The sequence below is a fragment of the Papio anubis genome, chromosome 14, assembly GCF_008728515.1.
Source record: "Papio anubis isolate 15944 chromosome 14, Panubis1.0, whole genome shotgun sequence".
Classification (NCBI taxonomy): domain Eukaryota; kingdom Metazoa; phylum Chordata; class Mammalia; order Primates; family Cercopithecidae; genus Papio; species Papio anubis.
Window position 1 is genome coordinate 73,281,968 of NC_044989.1, and position 19,796 is coordinate 73,301,763.

General features: G+C 55.4%; 1 protein-coding gene across 1 annotated transcript; it reads left to right on the forward strand.

Annotated features, from left to right (window-relative positions):
• The first annotated feature begins 336 nt into the window (after positions 1–336).
• On the forward strand, positions 337–18,868 carry EMX1 (empty spiracles homeobox 1). Its single transcript, XM_003908806.5, has 3 exons — positions 337–2,830; positions 8,818–9,002; positions 18,307–18,868. The coding sequence occupies exons 1-3, from the start codon at positions 2,311–2,313 to the stop codon at positions 18,472–18,474; spliced, it is 873 nt and encodes a 290-aa protein (XP_003908855.1). The 5' UTR covers positions 337–2,310; the 3' UTR covers positions 18,475–18,868.
• The last annotated feature ends 928 nt before the right edge of the window (positions 18,869–19,796 follow it).

Here is a 19,796-nt window from a genome sequence, read left to right on the forward strand (position 1 = left end):
TGGGCTCCCGTCTTGTCTCAGCCCCCAGCACTTGCTCTGTCGCCGCAGAGCACAGGCCCAGGCAACGTTTATCCAACTGAACCCGCATCCCTGTGGGAACCTTGCTCCAACAAAATCCCGTCGTTGTCTCCTTCCATATGGAACGAAAATCTTCTGTACCTCTGCCCAGCTCCGCACCCCCGCCCCCTTAGAGATACGGCCTGGTCGGGTCCTGGTCCCCCACTCGGCGGCGCTTCCCCTTTTCCCAGACAGAGGGTGGTGAAAAGGAGGAGGGGGAAGGAATCAGAGGAGGAAAAGTCGGGAGGGAGGGGAGCCGGGAGGCAAGAGAGGGGGAAAATAAAGAGCCTGAGACAGAAACGAGAGGAAAAGACCATCACAGAAAGCCGGAAATCTCCCGAGAGGCCAGCAAAAGAGACACCCGCGCTCCCCACTGATTCCATCATTCCTTCCGAAGGCGCCTCTGCGGTGTCTCCGCCGTGCCAGGCCCCGGGGTTCCCAGGACGCGGAGGAGTGCTGGGTGCGGCCGCCTCGCCTCCCCGCCCCTGGCCGCCCCTCCCCACCTCGTCCAAGGGGGCCGGAACGGCGTCGGCGCGCGGGGGCTTTTCGGAGCAGTCGAGTGGAAAATAGACTTTAACCCGCTTTGTGGCGGCCGGGGCGCCCGGAGCGCTCTCCAAACCAAGGCTCCTGGCGCTCAGGCGGGCCGCTGCCAAGACCCGGCCTGGAGTCCCTGCAGAGTTGCGCGGCGCGTGGACCCCGTGGCCTTGGGGCGTCAGGAGGCCCAGCCCGGATCTGCGCGCCTGGGCGGCGCTCAGGCCGCTAGGATGGACCCCGGCAGCGGCGAGGAAGCGGAACTCTCTGCGGCTTCCTCTCCACAGTGCGCTGGCAAGGTCCAGGTCCCAGCCTCCCCACCGCTGCCCGCGCCCTCCTAGGCCTCGGAGCACTGCCTTTCTGCGGCCTGGAAGGTCGGGGTGGGAAAGTTTGCGGAGTTCCGGCTCTCACGGCCAGTCATGAGAACTGCCCCCAGGGAATTCGTCCGCAACCCGGAAAAACTGGCCGGAGCAGAGTCGTCCGCGGTTCCGCGGTTGCAGGTGGAAGGTGAAGGTCGAGGGAGGTCAGGCTGCCTCTGCGTGTCCTGACGGCCGGCGTGTTCTCTTGGGATGGGCTGCGGCTACTTGGACAGCTTCAATTTAAGCCACAGTGTCTCCGAGGCCCTGGCCTGGTCCGGCCCGCCGACACTTGAGCCCCCCCGAGCCTCAGAGAAGGCGAGGAGGTGGATCGCCCAGTGCCGAGGCCCGCCGTCCCGGTCCGAGCCGGGCACAGGAGCTGCTTCCAGCCCCGCGAACAGCTGGAGGGTTGCAGTGGGACCGCTTCGGCGGCTTCTCCCGCGCAATGCCCCGTCTGGCCCCTTGTGAAGGCAGTGAGCGTCCCCTTTCCAGAGCTGTCCCCCGTGACATCCAGAAAACGCGAAACCTCAGGAACAAGGCCGCAGCTTCAGACCGCGGCCCAGGAGGCCGATAGTGGGTGAGTGGGAGAGTCCCGGAGAGCAGGAGAGCAAAAAGCTGGTTTTCGGGAAAACCAATATGTTGGACCCCAAACATCCACCCTCCTCTCGGATCCAAGTTCTTTGAGAACTGGAACGATATCCCAGGACGAATGGGAGAGTTAGGCTGAGCTACACACCGGGGAGGCGGGGATTGGAGTTTACCCCCAGGCCCTTCGGACGCCTTCTTCGGTTCCCGCGTGGGTTGAGACGGCGGCAGCGGCCACCAGACTCAGCTAAAGGGCGGAGTCGCGAGGAGAAGCCAGTGGCGAGGGGAGGAGGAGGCCTGACTCTCCCCGCGAAGGCTCCAGTCCGGCTTTTGCCTCCGACTGCGGGCTCCCTCCCCACCCGCAGTCCCTCGCCCCGCCCCGCCCCGCCCCCCACCTTGGGGCAGGTGAGCGGCGGCCAATGGGCGAGCGCGGGGCAGGTGCCCGCTAACTCGCGCCTCGCAGCGCTGGGCTGGTGGGGCCAGGCAGGGCAGTGCGGGGACACCGGGGGCTGGGGTCGGTCCCAGCGGGACTCCGAAAGGAGGGAGCCGGGCTCAGCCCTCGGGCCTTACCGGCAGCTCGCAGCCTCGCACGGAGCCCGCGCCTGTGCGGGCGCCTGGAGCTGCCCGCTCCGCCGCAGCTGCCGCCGCGCCTGGCTGTACGCTGTGGCCGGACCCCGCGCTCGCTCGCTCACACACCCCTCGCCGCTCCGCGCCTGGCTCGCCCGCGGGGGCCGAGCGCAAGCGGGCGGGCGTGGGAGGTGAGGGGTGCGGGCGGGTGTGCATGTGCCTGGCTGGGTGCACACCCCGCACGGCGGCGGCGCCAGGACGCGGAGCGCTCCCCAGAGCCCGGCTGCCTCGCACAGCTCCCGCGGCTGCGACCATGTTCCAGCCCGCGGCCAAGCGCGGCTTTACCATAGAGTCCTTGGTGGCCAAGGACGGCGGCACCGGCGGGGGCACTGGCGGCGGGGGCGCGGGCTCCCATCTCCTGGCGGCGGCCGCCTCTGAGGAACCGCTCCGGCCCACGGCGCTCAACTACCCTCACCCCAGCGCGGCGGAGGCGGCCTTCGTGAGTGGCTTCCCTGCCGCGGCCGCCGCGGGCGCGGGCCGCTCGCTCTACGGTGGGCCAGAGCTCGTGTTCCCCGAGGCCATGAACCACCCCGCGCTGACCGTGCATCCGGCGCACCAGCTGGGCGCCTCCCCGCTGCAGCCCCCGCACTCCTTCTTCGGCGCCCAGCACCGGGACCCTCTCCATTTCTACCCCTGGGTCCTGCGGAACCGCTTCTTCGGCCACCGCTTCCAGGGTGAGTGCCCACGCTGTGCCCGCCGAGGCGGCCGGCCGGCGCCCGCGCTGCGGCGATGCGGGGGAGGCTCGGGGGCGCGCGGGGCCGTTCAGAAGTTACTGCTGGAAAGGCTGCAGGTCCGCGGAGGTAGATTTCCAAGCAGGGAACAGCCGTGCGGGCTCTACCCGCGCCTCTGCCGCGTTGGTCTCCCTCCCAGGAAAGCAGGTGGAGACCTCCAGGCTTTTCTAGAAAATATATCAGTTCGGACGCAAGCCCAGGCGCGTTGTCGGAGCCTCTGCTGGCCCTCGCCACGGCCTGCCCAATTGTCTCTCCCGGCTGAGCCAGTTTTAGCCCAGAGTACAACTGCTCCCGCTCTCCCTCCACCCGGCTTGACCTGGCACCACGCATCGCTCGCACGTCCACCACCACCTCCCAGACTTCAGCCTTCGCTGGCGCGTCAGGGCCGGGAAAAGTCCATCCGCGTGCTCTAGTTCTGTGGGAAGCAAGGGCAGCGGGGAGGGCGAGTCGGAGAGTTAATGTTCAGCGTGGAGGGCCCGGCTGTCTTGGGATATTTCTCGGCAACCTTGGCCCGACTTCTCCAAGTCACACGTGCCTCTCTTACCCAAGGTGGGGAAGGTTTGCAGTAAGCAAACTGGCTTGCGCCGTTGCTCGTCGCCTTTGGGAGGGAGCCTACCCGGCTGCTGGAGTACCGAGGACAGTTTTCCCGGGCAGGGGGCGGGGGCAGAGGGCTTTTAAGGTCGTAGCCCGTCCGAACCCCGGAGTTTGCACCCAGCAATCGGCTTGCTAATAAAGATCCTCCAGTGGCCTTACACACACACACACACACACACACACACACACACACACACAGAGACACGTTTCAATTATTTGTCTTTCCCCGAGAAAAGAGAGTTGCATTTGTTGGAGTTCGTTTTCTTCCTTGAAATTTGTTGGAGTTTGTTTTTCTTTTCTTTTCTTTTCTTTTTTCTTTTTCTAAATTTTATTTTAAAGAGTGGCCTTGATTTGTACAGTCATCACTTTAGTTTCCAGTTTTATTTTGTTAGTGTAGACCAGACCGCAGCCTTGTGAGAAGGGTCTATGGCTCAGAGCTAGGTAACCCGGCTTTTAGAGAAACAAATGAAAGGGACATGGCTGGAGCTTCGGCTCCGGGAGCTAATGTGACGGTCAATAGTCTATGTCTACAGTCAATTAGATGTTTGGCACAGTTATTTAGATAATAAAATGAAAATTATCTGTTGACATTAACTTTCACAGAAAACCGCTTTCCCGGGTCCCGATTTGTCAGGCAATTTTTTCAGTCCCACCTGGCCAGTAGATCCTGACTTGGCAGATCCCACAAAACCAGAGAATGTAATTACTAGAATAAGAATGGTTGTGGGCAGCCTTGTCTCCTCTTTGAAGATTTCAAAGACTTGCCCAAATCCAAATCCGAAAAAAACAAAAATGCCTACAATGTCATCTGCCTTGGGCAAGAGTTTCTGCCACTTAAAAATAAATGTTTACCGATAACATGAGAATGTCTTCAAAATTGAGCAATCTACCCTGGTCCTCCGTGGGCTCGATCCGAAGCCTGGGTCTCAAAACCTGGCGCCCAAGGGCCAAGTTGTAGTTGGGGCGGTCGGGCGGGCCGCCGCGGCCGAGGGGCTGGCGGGTTGGAGGCTGGTGGAGGGTTAGGGGTTCGGAGGAGAGGGCGGGGCCGCTCCTAAGTGCTGTGGCCTCCAGGGGTTCAGCTTGTCCGGAGGCGGCATCCTGGGCCGCACCCTCGGCTTCGAATCCAGCCCCTGACGCCCTCCGCACCGCGGTTCCCGCCTCCGGGCGCCGAGGGCCGGGGGCGCCTCGAGAAAAATCCAGCTCCAGCTCTGAGCGTCTCCAGCCAGGCGAGGCGAGGCGGATAAATCCTTCGCAAAACCCTCTTGGAAATTGCCGCCGCTTCCTGAGCCATCAGCCCCAGCGGGTACGTTATCGAGTTGCACAAACAGTTGAATTTTTCTCTCAAGAACCGAGTCTGGACGCGGAGATGGAGCCAAGTGTGGCTGCATTTTCAGACCCGGAAATCCGTTGGGTACTGAAGCACTTTTCGAACCCTGAAGCGCTGTGGCTTCGCGGTCCATCGTCGCCGCTGCAGACGGACGCGCTCCCCGGCGGCTCCACGCCCTCCAGTCCCGGCCAGGCCGCGGGGCTGGGAGCCGAGCCGTCTCGGGCCCTCCGGCGCCGCGTTTTCTAGAGAACCGGGTCTCAGCGATGCTCATTTCAGCCCCGTTTTAATGCAACAAACGAAACCCCACACGAACGAAAAGGAACATGTCTGCGCTCTGTGCGCAGCGCTCGGGCGGCGCGGTCCCGGCGCGCAGGGAAGCGGCGTCTCCGCTAACCGAGGTGGTGGAAGGGGAAAAGCGAATGCGGAATCGTCCTGGACCCCGAAGGTCGGGGCCGCTCGCGAGGCCCGAAGGGGAGGAGCCGGCGAAGACCAGGAGTGGGCCGCATTTCGGTACTGTTTCCCCGAGATCAGGAACTTTCTGGGTCTAGGAGCAACGCCGGGAGGGGGGTGTAGAGACCCAGCGCCCTGGGACCCGCAACGACAATGGGCCGGAGCTTCTAAGGTCGCCTTTGTTCTGGCAGGAGGACGGGGAATGAGGTTATCTCCGCCGCCTGTCCTGCCTCTCCTTCTCCTAGCCCTAGGGCCCTCCGCCCAGCCGTCCGGCCCTGAGCCCCCGGCCGGCGGCGGCCTCTCCAGCGAAGACTGCAGCTCGAAGACTGCAGTTCGGACCCGGGTGCTTCGGATCCCCAGCTCCTACCTCCAGCCGCCTCATTCCTGGGAGTTCCTAGTGCTAGTTCCCAGCCATTGCCTTGAAGGGGCCCTAAAAGAGTGACTGTAGAAAAATCGGAGGGGTAGGGAGGCCGGGGGTGGGGGGAGAGGGGTATTCATTTCCCTAGCTCCAGGGAAGGCCATACCAGTCCCTTTCCACTTTGCTAACTGTCCTAGTCCGAAACTGACAGCCCGTTCTCACAGCCCGGAATTACTGCGTCCAAACAGGCCGCACTCCAGCCCCAAGTTTGTTCTGCCCTTGTAGTCCAGGCAAGGGAAACTGAACCCTTGGTAGGGGTGGTTCAGGCCTCCTTCCCACAGGTCGGGAGGGGGGTGGGTACAGGTACTTGGGCACCTAAGGCATCACCCTTGTCTTTGCGGAAACATGTAGCAATTGATCTGTTTCTCAGGATGTTTGGTGTTGTACTGAACATCCGCTTTCTAACAGGGAAATGTCCTTATTCTTTTGGAATTAAATAACCTGTCATCACTTAGCATCTTGACTCATCCTGCAGTCTCCTGCTTCTCTGTGATGGGGTTAGAAGGACCCCTGTGTTTTTGCACTTGCATGTAAATATACCCTTTAGGAGACATGCTATCTACCACAACTGGACATGACAATGACCTGGGCCCATTTTCTCAGTAAAGTAGACCCAAAGCAACCTAGCATCCCCCTAAAATAACCAGACTTGAGGCAAAGGGGCATATATGTTGGGACAGAAGCTTGTTGCCTTCATCCTCTCATCTGGGTTTATAAAGACAAACACAGAGCACTCCACCACTCAGGTGACTGACATATACCACAGAATCGCAAAATAGTCACTAAGTGACAGACACTGGGGCAGACTGCAAACCTGCTTCCTCAGCCCCACACTGCCCTTCACACCTCTGCATCCTATTCACACACACTTACTGGGCTTTCCACACTGCAGCCTCACTTCTGACCAACCTGGGCCAGCCCAGCAGCTGAGGCCAAACCCTGCCAATGCTGGGATGAGCTAGGCTTTCTCTCTCCCTCTCTGGTTCATTTGTCCAGAGGAAACCACTACTGGGACTTCACCCAGGTTCATAACAATGTTGTTTTTTGAGGCAAGTTATTAACGTCAACAAGAAGCATTTGCTTTCCACCCACCTTTCCCTGGCCTACCTCACTTGGCCCCACCCCCGAGACTTTAATCTTCCTTATTCCCCACCTGGAGCAGGCTCCATATTTTTCTGCTCTTTACTCATCTCTGCCAGACCACCTTCCCTGACCATCTGTCTATTCCACTATCCCAAGTGAAACTTCTCTTCCTTCAGTCAGATCCGAGGGCCCTAGATCTGCCCCCACTTGAATAACCAAATGGGGTGTCCCTCACCCATCTCCCTGTGATGTGGTCCCACCATTTTTGTGGCCGCACAGATCCAACCAGTTGAAATTGATAAGATGACTGGAGGTTATTGACTGACCCCTCCCAGGCACTACCCCACAATCCTAGCAACTCTTTTCCACAGAAAACTCCAGCAAAAACTTGGCCTGTTTAGGTATCCACAGCCCAGAGACTTGGAGTAAGTAAGGTCAGGCAAGTTCCACCAATACAGTTACCTGGAGAGTTTTAGCTACAGCATCTCAATTATGTGCTTTTGCTTCACTTACATAGATGTTTCCAGAGATGGGAGATGTTAACTGAATTATCCAGGTGATTGTCTTAGAGCAAAACAACAGGTCAAATCAAGTCCAACCAGTAGCCATCTCTGAAGAAATTAATTGGATCAGTCAGTCCCAAGAGCTAATTCTGTCAAAATATTCCATCTAGAGTTCTGTGTTGTTGGTGCGTCAGGAGGCTGTTATGTGCCCTTGCATGAGAATCCATGGGTGATTTTGTCAGGGCCTGTTTTGAGTCTTGTTAGCATGTGCAACCAAGCCAGAGATTATGTGAGGGCCTAGTTGCGGGGCGCGGGGCGGGGGGGGGGGGGGGTTCATTGAGACAGGGGCTGTGGGTAGAGGCTTGTTTTGGCATTGATAGTTTCTGACCCCATCTCCCCTACCCCAGCTTCATCCAGTCCAGTGTTATCCCTTCCTCCTGCATGTGGGAGCTGAGTCCCTATGCTGGCCAACATTTGCTAAGGGACAGTCACACTCTAAAAATCCTATACAGTAGATGGGAAAAAAAGACAGTAGGGAGGCTGGAACATATATTTACACACGCCCATGCAGAAACCAATATATCTATATCTATATATATTAGAGAGAAAGATGACATCTAGATATTTATACACATGTTTCTTTAGCAAGGGACTATTCAGGGATGAAGCAGGGATGAAGCTTTTCCCACCAGACAGTACTTGGAGTCTCCAGTGTGTGTGTTGGGGTAGGGGTTTGGGGGCTTACTCTAAAGGCTGGGTCTCTGGACAGCCAAGGCCTGGAGGAGAGAGAGGTGGAGAAAGGGGAAGAAGAAGCCTGACTTTCCACTTGCAGGTGCTGCCTGGACCACTGACCTAGCCACTGGCCTATTTATACCCTCTGCAAGACAGAGCTAGAGCCTGCTAGCAGGAGTTTTTAATGAGCTAGTAGCCTGAGCATTCAGCCGCAAGACTAGTGCAAGCAGGTGTGAAGGGATTGCTCCTTGGGTACCTTCTAGTTCTTGAATCTGTGTTTGGCAAGGGTGTGCCTGGCACACCGCTGCTCCCCTTATCACCTTCCTGACCCCCGGCTCTGCCTCTACCCTGGGTCCTCTTGGAGGGAGATGTTTTGCGACCAGTTAACTAAAAGCAAATCGTTGGGACTGGCGGCCAGGGCAGCGCCTCTGGGAAAGGACGGAGAAAGAGAGCCAAGGGACTTTTCTTCGCCACCCCTTGGCCTCTTCCGCTGCCCCAGGCATTGTGGATTTGGGCTAGTCGGCGCCTTGTCCGGCCTGGACCCATCTCTTGGCCTAACAGAGGGATCTGGAGTGCTGTTATTCCCCGCGTACCCCCGCGGAGTGGCTCTCTAATGTGGGGAGGTGTCGAGGAGGGGAGTGGACTTAGGGAGGGGGCGGCCAAAGGGCAAAGGGAGAAATGGCGTGTGTGTGCGTGTCAAGGAATAGAGAGGGCAGGGCGCGTGGGAGCAGGGCGGGAGGCCGGGCTCTGCCGGGCCCCGGCTCACGGCGCCCCTTCTCTCTGTCTGTACCTGCGTGTGTTGCCGTCGGCGGCGGGGCCGCAGCCAGCGACGTGCCCCAGGACGGGCTGCTTCTGCACGGCCCCTTCGCACGCAAGCCCAAGCGGATCCGTACGGCCTTCTCGCCCTCGCAGCTGCTGCGGCTGGAGCGCGCCTTCGAGAAGAACCACTACGTGGTGGGCGCCGAGCGGAAGCAGCTGGCCGGCAGTCTCAGCCTTTCCGAGACGCAGGTAATCACCCCCGGTCGCGGCCTGCCCAGCGCCCGGAGCCCAGGTCGAGGTGAGGGTGCGCGGGTGCAGGAGAGGCCCTGAGCCCACCCCATCCCAGCACCACTGGGTTCCAAAAAGCCCCCCTTCCTCGCGGCGCTGCAGTCAAGCCTGTCTAATTTAGAGCCCCTTCCTGGAGCCTGCTGAGGCCGCAGGACTTTTGTCAAGCGCTAAGGACCTAGCAGGAGGCAGAGTAAATGCAAACTGCATCCCGAGCCCGGCTCCCAAAGCTCCTCACAGAGGGACCAGATTCTCTGGAGGAAGCGGGTCGCCTGGGGAGAGGGCAGCGCAGGCAGCACCAAGGCCACTGGAGCTGGCCCCAGCCCTGGAATTACTGCAGCCCTTTTCCCGCCACTGTGCCGGGGCGCTCATAGTCCTGCGGGGAGCCAGTCCGCACTGGCTTTGCTGCTGTTCCGGGGCCTTGGCTGCTCACCAGGCAAGGGAGGGTCTGGGGAGAAAGCCCAGGTGTCCTCAGACTACCAATAGAGGGGCTTAGCCAGGGAGGGGCCAGCCCCTGCTTGGGGCCCGAGGGTTCCTCTGATCCGGCCCAGGCCGTCTGGTAGGGCTGTGGAAGCCACGGTGTGCGCGCGCAGAGCATCTGAGGGGCCTGGGCATGGGGGGAAATAGACCCCGGGTACTCAGGGGCTGCTCTGAATCACTGGAAAGGCTGTCGAATGGGAGAAGGAATAAACCCCAACGGCGTCTGGGCTTGAACTGAGTGAAATTAACAATTACCGTGTAGTGTTTTTGTAAATGATCATTAATTTAAGGGAAAAAATTAAAGAATTAGATGAAAGTTATAGGGAGGTGGATTTGGGTTCATTGTAAGTAGACTTTGCCATAAATAAATGCTGCCTGGGGATCACTGCATAAGCTCCTGGTCCACCCGGGTCCGACGTGTTGGAGTGGGGCTCAGCGACCCTCAGCCTAGCTGCTGCCCTGGAGCTGGATTTCAGTCTCTGGATGGGCCTTGCGTGCCTGCCGGCTCCCAGAGTTGCGAGAGGCCAGCTCCACGGTCCCCCAGCTACCTCCCGGCTGACTTTTCACCTTCCGCTCCCCTTTTCCTCGTGGTCTCGCCCCTACTACACCATCGTCCCCTCCCAAGTCCCGGGCAGTGAGAAAATGCCCGGCATGGGGGGCAGCCGGAGCCTCCCTTTAGCAGCCAGAGTAGGAAGGGGGCTTAGTGAGGGAGCCTAGACCCAAACTTCATCCCCAGCTTTCTTCGGCGGACCTCACCCTCTCCTCCTTTGGTGGCATTATTGGCATCTATTGTCATATCTGATGCCCCACTTAACAATCTACAAATCGCTCATGGGTCAGAGGCAGGACCCGTGCGTTTTCAGACATGCTTGCTGGGCTGTTCTAACTGCAGGGGAAAAGCTTAAAAAACAAGAGTTAATTTAAAAACGTTTCAAAGAAAGATATGTTTTTAAAATATAAGTTAATAAAATAACACTCCCTTTTCCCTTCTGGCAGTGTTTTAAAATTATTGTTTGAAACAAGGTGTTAGTTTAAGAATGGTGTTTATAATTAACCTCATTTAAAAAGTAATATTTATTAAATTTTAATTGCAGAAGTGTAAGAAAACAAAAATGGTTTTTAATCCTACCACCCACAGATTAACACTTGTTGAAATAATGTCATTGTTTTTAAACTTTCAATTTTTTAGCTCAGTGAGAGCATTTTTAATTAACTCTCTTTCAAACTGAACCTAGATGCCTGTCAATATTTGCTCCTAACAATGCCAGTTAGTAGACGGACTGATTGTTTCTTTCATTTTTATTATGAGACATTTCAAACATATATTTAAAACAAAACCAGATAGAATAACATAAATGTATCCAGCTTCATTAACTATCAAAACTTAGGGTTAATCTTCTTCCCATCTGTAAATGAGCTGCTTTTTGCATATGGTACAACAAAAAGAATGAGGGGAGGTTTTAGCCTGAGGAATCTCCCGTGGCAGCCTGTCCTTCCTGGTGAAGACCCTGAGATGGAGAGATGGATTGGGCAGAGCTTCCCAGGTGGGCAAACACGATTTTAAATACCTGCCTCCCTGCTAACTTAACTGTGTAACCCTGGGCAAGTCACTTAACCTCTCTGAGCTCTGGTTTCCTCATCGAGAAAATAGGTTGTTTAATGACTAAAGTACCTCATCTGAGCTCAAATAATATTAATCCCCGTCCCTAGTCCCTTCCCTTTAAGGTAGTATGTTGGATTAGAAGCATAAGAAGATCCAAACCTGGGTGTCCTCTTAGTCCAGTGTTTTTCCTGCCTTATGCAGTTTCCATCATCAACATTGCCTTTCTGTTGCCCTCATAACTTATCATTTGGAGCCAGGCTATATAATTAACTACTTCTCTATCCACCTCTTGGTACTTACCAGGCAAGCTTACCTGTCATTTCCAGCTATGAACTATTTGTCAGGCATCAGTCACCCCCATCAACCCCCCTGCCATGCATTTCTACTGTTAATATCTGTATCTGTCTCTCAGAGCTCTCTAATCTGTCCCTCCCCGTGGCTGTTTTACATCTAGCCATCTACTTCTGTCTGCTCTCATTAAACTGCCTCCCCAAAACTGGCTAATTTATATTTCCGATTTTTCTATTAATTATATGTTCTTCCTAACAATAAGAACTAATTACCCATTTGTTCATTATCTTTGTCATCTATCTTACCTTCCGTGTGTCCATCATTCATCTCAAACTTCATCTCCATCGAGCTATTTAGCAACTGACAAACAGTATATCCATATGTCTGGTAATGGTTATCTATTATCTTATTAGCTCTGGCTTTGTCTTCTCTCTGGGTCTGGGCCTCGGTTTCTGTAATTGTGAGATTGAATGACACAAATTCCAGGGTTTTTTCTAGCCCTGAGTTTCTGTGGCTCCTCTACATTCTACTTCTCTGTGTTTCTGTACACTCCCTCCTCCACATTCTCAGAGCTCTCCACACAACCCCTGCCTATCATGATTTGCATCAAACTTTGTTGTTATTACTTAATTATCTGCCATGTCCAAACATCCATCTGTAGACCAGCAGCATGCATCTCTCAGGGAGATCTTAAAATACAGATTCCTGGGCCTCACCCAGGAGATTCTCTTAGGAAGTCCAGGATAGGGTACAGGAAAAAGTTTAAAAACAGTTCTTTGGGTGATCGTGATGAGTAACAGGCCTGAGCATCTTAGCTCTGGGAGGCAGAGGCCAAGCCTGTCTATTTCTCACAGGACCCAGCTCAGTGCCCGGGATGGAGTAGATGCTCAATAAACATGTATTGAATTAATGAGCACATTTCTCTTTGCCCATACAAATACACACTGACTTTATCAATCATTCCCCTTGCTCTCTGCTGTCACTGCTGCCTCCCTGTCCCTCTCCTTCTATCTTTCCCGTGTACTTTCACAGCTGATTGTTGATTTAAATTACACATATACCAGTTTGTGGATAAAACTTCTCGGAGGGTTACTCAGATCAGTATGTGTGTGAGCTCTTAATCCAGAGCTCAGAGGCACTCCCAAAACTTCAGCCGGGTGCTGGGAGGTGGGCAACCTGGGTGACTATGTATGTTTAATGGGAGTGGGGTATTCGTGCTGGGATGGCCAGTGCCTCAATCTAGGAGGTGAGGGAAGAGCCCTGGGCAAGGGCTAGTTCTCCCTTCAGGTTCTAATGACTTGTTCCTCACTGCTTCGGTGCCACCCTGGAGTATGACCAAGAAGGTACCAGTCTAAGCTTCAGTCCTGGTGGCTGGTTGGGCAGACCTGGGCCTGGGTCATTGCAGAGGCTCAAGTTTAATGAGTATGTGTAATGGGTGTGTGCAACATGTGCCTGCCCACCATGTGGGGCACCAGCGGGCTTCATGTGATTGATGCCCAAAGGTCAGATGATAGCATAGGTACACACTGGATGCCATTAGGCAGTCACATGACATGGAGTGCATCTTGCATGCTTCAGTGTGTGTTCGTGTGTGTCGGGGGTAGGGGTAAGTTAGTTTTAGGGGAAGTGAGAGAAAGCACCTGGTTGCTCCAGGTTGATCAACTGGTCAGTGTTTCCAGCTACTCCTTCTGCTCTGAAGAGATCAGCAGGTGTTTCTTGACCTTGTCTGGGTTAGAGTTTAGCTGAGCAGTGAGGGCAAAGGGTACAGAAACGTGGTCTGTGGCTCTGAAGATTGCTCACTGAGTGATGAAGCCTAAGTGCCAAGCTTGCACACTTGTGAAGCATGCACAGGATGAATGACTAGGGTCCCCTTGATGTCACAGCTGTGGGCTGAGGGGTATCAGGATAGAAATGCTTGAGAAGATGGCTCTGGGAGGCCTCAGACCTGGAAGGCTTGGGGGAATGCTTAGGATCCTACGTTGGAGGGAAAGAAGGGGAGGGTTTGAGGCAGGCAGATGAAGATAGAGCAGGAGCTGTCCAGACCAGCCACCATCTTGGAGTCCAAGGCAGGGAGATCTTGGGAGGCAGGAGTTACGGTCACCTGCCTATGGCTTTTTCCCCTCAGAGGCATGGAAAGGAGGATTTGGAGGGTCCTTTCCTGCTCTGGAATGTTCTGCCCTTAGAGGGATGGATAAGAGGGGGATATCCAAGTGACCTGAATTTTAGGAAGAAATCAAGAGACATTTGTTCCTAGCTCACGGTGTGTCCATATCTCTTGTCTAAGTCTTGGCTTTTCTTCAAGAACTTCTGCATCTCATGTTCTAGGAGTCCTGTGTGGGAGGATGAGGGGGAGATAAAGGAGATTAGAGTGGTTCTGTGAGGAGCTGGGACTGGGGACATGTCCTGAGGTAAATCTTATGATGTCTCCCTGAGAGAGAGAGAGGAAGGGTCCAGGCTGGGCTGAAAGAGGAGGAGACAGGGAGGCTTAGGGATATTATGGTTATGGTTGGTGGGGAGCTGGAGGTGACCTCAGCTTACTGGGGTGAAGGTTGAACTTAGCATGGCATTGGGCTTGACCTCGAGAGTGGGAACAGCCCACATGATCAAATGATAGGAAATGGGTCCCCAGGGAAGAGAGTAGGCTGAGGGGCGACTTGATTGATGTCTCCAGGCTCCTGTCCATTCTGGGATATTTGAAATCTTTGACGACAGGACACTTATTCACCTGAAAGTGTGCAGGGGCCTGGAGCCACAGACCTTTCCATTTGCAGGAGTGGTGAAAAAGAAGGGATCCAGACCTCGTTCATTCAAAATAGATTATTCCAAAGTAAAGTCTGATTAGTTCTGAAATATTGGCTGGAGCTGTATATTTGCTTGTTTGTTAGTTCATTTTTCCCTTTGTTCTTGCATGCATGTCTTCATTCATTAATGCATACATTGATCAATCCTCTAGCAAATTGATTCATTCATCCATAGCAGTTTCACCTTCTTCATTCTGCCTGACTCAAGCCAACCCTTCTTCCGCCCAGCAGTAGGTCTCCCTCCTCCAACTTCCCCTAAAAGTGGCCAATCCAATTTACCATGTGGAATATTAAAAACTGGCCCTCTTGCAAAAGTATCCACAAAACTAAGAAAAAGATCCCGTCTCTCTATCACTGAGCACTTCTCAAACCCTTTGCTGATTAGAATTCTGCCCCTCTTCTATTCATTTTCTCCTGTTTTCCAGGTCTGGCCCACGTACCTCTTGCCTAGAGCATAGGCCTGTCCAGCCAGATGACTATACATGGAACATGTCCTCTGGGCAGGGCACTGGGACTAACATACCACTTTGGTTCTCCAGTCTCATAGTGTGGTGAGGAGACAGATGTAAATAAGTAAATTAGTGCACAGTGGGGGTCACTGTTACCGAGACTGGGAAGAGGTACTAAGGAACTACAGGCAGGTGATGGGGCAGGCCCATCAAGGAACATCAGGTCAGTGTCTTGAAGGCTAAGGAGAGTATTCCAGGTTAGGTAACTCAGGAGAACAGAGACTTTTGGAAGGATCTGGCCTCTGAGAAACTGAGACGTTCAGTGAAGTGAGGACTTGGGAGACCACAAGGGACCTCTTGCTACAGTAGAGAGGTCAGAGTGGGCAAGGGGTCCTCCAGCCAACATTCCAACTGTACCTTGGGGCTTAGAGAGGGGTGAGGAGTGTGTTTGTGTTGGGGATGGGGAGGCATGTGCAGGACAGATCCAGCCTCCAAGCCACACCGTATGATCCAGCTCCTTTCCAGGGCCTGTGTTCTCTAGGGAAGGGGGTCTGGAGGATCCAGAGTTGCCTGTAGGTTGGAGAGGTCATGAAATGTCACTCTCATCTCCTAATACCCTCAGAGCCCAGTTCCTTTTCTTTTACCCAGCAAAAAATAACTACCATTATCAATCATCTATTAAGGAAAATTCAGAAAAGTAGAAAGAAGAAAGAAACATCACCCACCCTTTGGGTCCATTTCCTTCTAGTCTTTTTTCCCCGTGTGTAGATTTTGTTTTTCTATGGTTATGATCACACTGTGCCAGCCCTGTGCATCCTGGCGTTTCCACTAATGCTATGAAGTCATAAGCACCACCCTGTTATTGCAGTCTTTGTAAACAGCATCTGGACACTCAGCCCAAGGCTGTTCTCCGGAAGATGGCCAGGCTGCACAGGGAGAGGGTTTATGTCCCTGCTTCTAGAGAGATGCCTACTTGACCCCAGTATTTTTCATGGAGAAAATACTCAGAATCACCTTTCACTTGGGTGCCCTAGGAAGCTGCCTCTGGCCTATCCTGCGCCTGAAGTCGCCATCCAAAGCTTTCCTTCTTTGAGCCAGTGTTGCTAGACAAGGGCAGCATGCTGGGCCCATCCCACTACAGGCCAGTGTGACCGTCAGTCTCCTTCCTGAAGGACACTTGGAAATGCGTGTGGAAGGAGAAAGGTACAGAAAAGGGCCCTTGGTCCCTGGTACTGCCTGCATCACCTGACGGTCACCTTCGGCCAGCCCACTTGGGCTTCTCAGGAATGACGCCCCGGCCCTGCATCCGGCCCTGAGTCACGCGCAGGAGGCAGGGTGAGCTCACCCACCCACTGGCTGGCACAGTCACAGCAGGCTCCAGGGTGGGGGGCAGGGGCGAGGCTGCTGCCAAATGGTTGTGCTGAGAACCACCCAGGGTCCAGGTGGCCCTGCGCCCAAAGATAGGTGGGCTTGGAGTCCAGCAGCCTGTGCCCAGAGCCTCCGCCATCCTCCACGGCCGGCGGCCGGCCTAGGTGAGATGTCCAGGCTATGGGTTTGGAAATGAGGGGAGAATCCCCTTGCCCTCACTCCATCCATCGAGGCTGGGCACCAACCCTTCCTGGGCCAGCTTTCCAGACCCTGGCTGGCTGCTCTGCAAGCACTCAGTGCCAGCTACCCCCATCCCCGTGCCAGTGCTCTAAAATCAGTGCTCTCAAACCAGGGCAGATAGCACAGTGGAAGTCCCGGCAAGAAGAGACTGTGAGGGGAGGTCCTGGGGTAGGTGGGACAGAGAGGACTGCCTGGAAAGGGTGTAGGGGCAGCACCTCCTGGGCATGAAACCATCTGCAGGGCACAGGGGCCAGGTCTGCCTCTGGATGCACTGCTTGGCCTTGTGGCTAAGGCCTGTGCTTTACCCAGTTCTCTGGGAGCAGGGGCTGGACCTAGCAGTCTTTCTGAGGCCTGCCCTCAGCCCTGCCCAGGGTTCAAGGATCTCCCCTCAGCATCATTGCTGCTGCCAAAACTAAGAGGCTACCCACCATTCCTCACCCGCAACTCTGCCACGCAGCACCGTCTGCACAGCTGCAGTTGGCCACACCTACTTGCTTTTGAATGTGCTGTCATTTCCTGGAAACCATCCGGGCCTTGTAGCCTGCCCTCTGCACCTCTTCCCCCAGGGGCCCTCTGAGGCAAGAATCCAAGAGGTGCCCTGGCACTGCAAGAATCCCCAGAACATTTCTTCTATGCATGAAGGACTGAAGTCCCGAGGGGGAAGGGACTTAGCTGAGAATCAGTACCTAGGATCCTCCTGCCAACACTGAAGACGGTGTGGGTCTGGCCCGACTCTGCAAAGCCAAGTAAAGAACCACGGAGTCAGGGAGAGTTGACAGATAAAGGCTTTCTCCACAGCCCACAAGCACTAAGGCCAGTCCAGGAGCCAGGACAAGCCTCCCAGATTATGCATGAGAGGACATTAAGGGCTGTGTCCTGGACACTGAACAGATACTGGAGGAGGAGGGAAAAGAGGCTTCCTGGAGGACATGGCTTAGAACCATAGACCTGTCCTCTGCCTCATGCCTCCTCCAACATGGAGGATAGTTGTCCAGTTTTTGTTTGAACCCCACCCCATACCTTGCCAGGGCTCTCACTGCCAGACACAGAAGAGGGGGCTCCTTGGGTTCAAAGTGGAGCTCGCTTCTGTCCCCTGGGCTTCTCCTGACTGTTCCTTGTGTGACCTGTTCCCACATCTGGATGGGCTGCAGGAGCCAGTGCTGTGGGGACAGAAGGTCTGGAGCTGCCCGTGAAGGGCAGAACACTGTCCTCAGACCCGCCTCCTCCCTGTCCTTGTCTGTCCAAGGAGAATGAGGCCTCACTACCCTGAGGAGCTGGCACCTGAGGGACAAGGCCCCCCACCTGCCCAGCTCCAGCCTCTACAGCTCCACTTCTGAGGAGGGGTGGGAGAGAGCTACATGAGGTTGCTAAGAAAGCCTCCCCTGAAGAAGGAGACCACACAGTGTGTGAGGTTGGAGTCTCTAGCAGCGGGTTCTGTGCCCCCAGGGGTAGTCTGGCTGTCCAGGCACTGCTCTTGGTATAAACGCCACCTCCTGGTTATGAAACCATGCCCACTCTGCCTCTGTGTATGGAAAAGAGCATGGGGCTGGCCCATGGGGTGCTGTCCACTTTAGGCCCTGTGGGAGCTCATGGGAACCCACGCAGTGGGTCATAGGCTCCCTCATTTACTACTCACATCCACTCTGTGAAGGAGCAATTATGATCTCTCCTCTAGAAACTCGTGGAGTCCCAGGTCTGCCAGCTTCCAGAGCCTGCGCTCCTCCACCTGGGCTTGGCTTTGCTGGGGCTAGAGGAGCTGGGATGCGCAGCAGCTCTGTGACCCTTTATTTGAGAGGAACAGGAAAAACATCCTCCTCTCTGGCCCACTGTGTCCTCTTCCTGCCCTGCCATCCCCTTCTGTGAATGTTAGACCCACGGGGGCAGCTGGCCAGAGGGGACCCCGACCTGGGGGCCCTAACCCTATGTAGCCTTGGTCTTCCCATCAGGCTCTCAGCTTGGCCTGACTGTTGAGGCCCCAGTGGCTGCTCTGGGGGCCTCCTGAGTTTCTCATCCATGCCCCTCCCTCCCTGGCCCAGGTGAAGGTGTGGTTCCAGAACCGGAGGACAAAGTACAAACGGCAGAAGCTGGAGGAGGAAGGGCCTGAGTCCGAGCAGAAGAAGAAGGGCTCCCATCACATCAACCGGTGGCGCATCGCCACGAAGCAGGCCAATGGGGAGGACATCGATGTCACCTCCAATGACTAGGGTGGGCCACCACAAACCCACGAGGGCAGAGTGCTGCTTGCTGCTGGCCAGGCCCCTGCGTGGGCCCAAGCTGGACTCTGGCCACTCCCTGGCCAGGCTTCGGGGAGGCCTGGAGTCATGGCCCCACAGGGCTTGAAGTCCGGGGCTGCCATTGACAGAGGGACAAGCAATGGGCTGGCTGAGGCCTGGGACCACTTGGCCTTCTCCTCGGAGAGCCTGCCTGCCTGGGCGGGCCCGCCCGCCACCGCAGCCTCCCAGCTGCTCTCCGTGTCTCCAATCTCCCTTTTGTTTTGATGCGTTTCTGTTTTAATTTATTTTCCAGGCACCACTGTAGTTTAGTGATCCCCAGTGTCTCCCTTCCCTATGGGAATAATAAAAGTCTCTCTCTTAATGACACGGGCATCCAGCTCCAGCCCCAGAGCCTGGGGTGGTAGATTCCGGCTCTGAGGGCCAGTGGGGGCTGGTAGAGCAAATGCGTTCAGGGCCTGGGAGCCCGGGTGGGGTACTGGTGGAGGGGGGCAAGGGTAATTCATTAACTCCTCTCTTTTGTTGGGAGACCCTGGTCTCTACCTCCAGCTCCACAGCAAGAGAAACAGGCTAGACATAGGGAAGGGCCACCCTGTATCTTGAGGGAGGACGGGCCCAGGTCTTTCTTAACATATTGAGGGGTGGGAATCAGGCCCAGGTAATTCAGTGGGAGACAGTGCTTCCCTGTGCCTAGAGACTCTGGTGGCTTCTCCCGTTGAGGAGAAACCAGAGGAAGGGAGGATTGGGGTCTGGGGGAGGGAACACCACTCACAAAGGCTGACGGTTCCAGACCGAAGTCGTGGGCCCACCAGGATGCTCACCTGTCCTGCGGGAACCCCTGGGCAGGTTAAGACTACAGAGATAGGACTTAAGGCTGAGCCTGCATCCAGTCCCCAGTGACTCACGGCCTCCTCAGCCCAAGAAAGAGCAACGCGCTGGGACCCGCTGAGCTCTTATGTTCACCTGCCCTTCTGTTTGTCCCACTTGTCAGGATGAAGGTTTCCTGACAAGCATATCTGCATTCCTAAGTCTTTCCCTTACGACATCTAGACCCCTCTTTCTTCTTCACCTCCCATGTGCTCATGAAACCTCTGCTCTTTGGCCTCCATGCCACCATTCTGCTGGTGCTGACAGTCACCAACTACAGTCGCTGGCCACTCCCTTGTGGCCAAACTCAACCACTTCCTGTCTGGGTTCACCTGCTCCCCGATCTGTTGGCCATGCCCTCCTGGATTCTCCCACCCTGCTCTGCCTTCATTTCGGTAGCTCTGACTCCTCCTCCAGCCTGAGCTCAT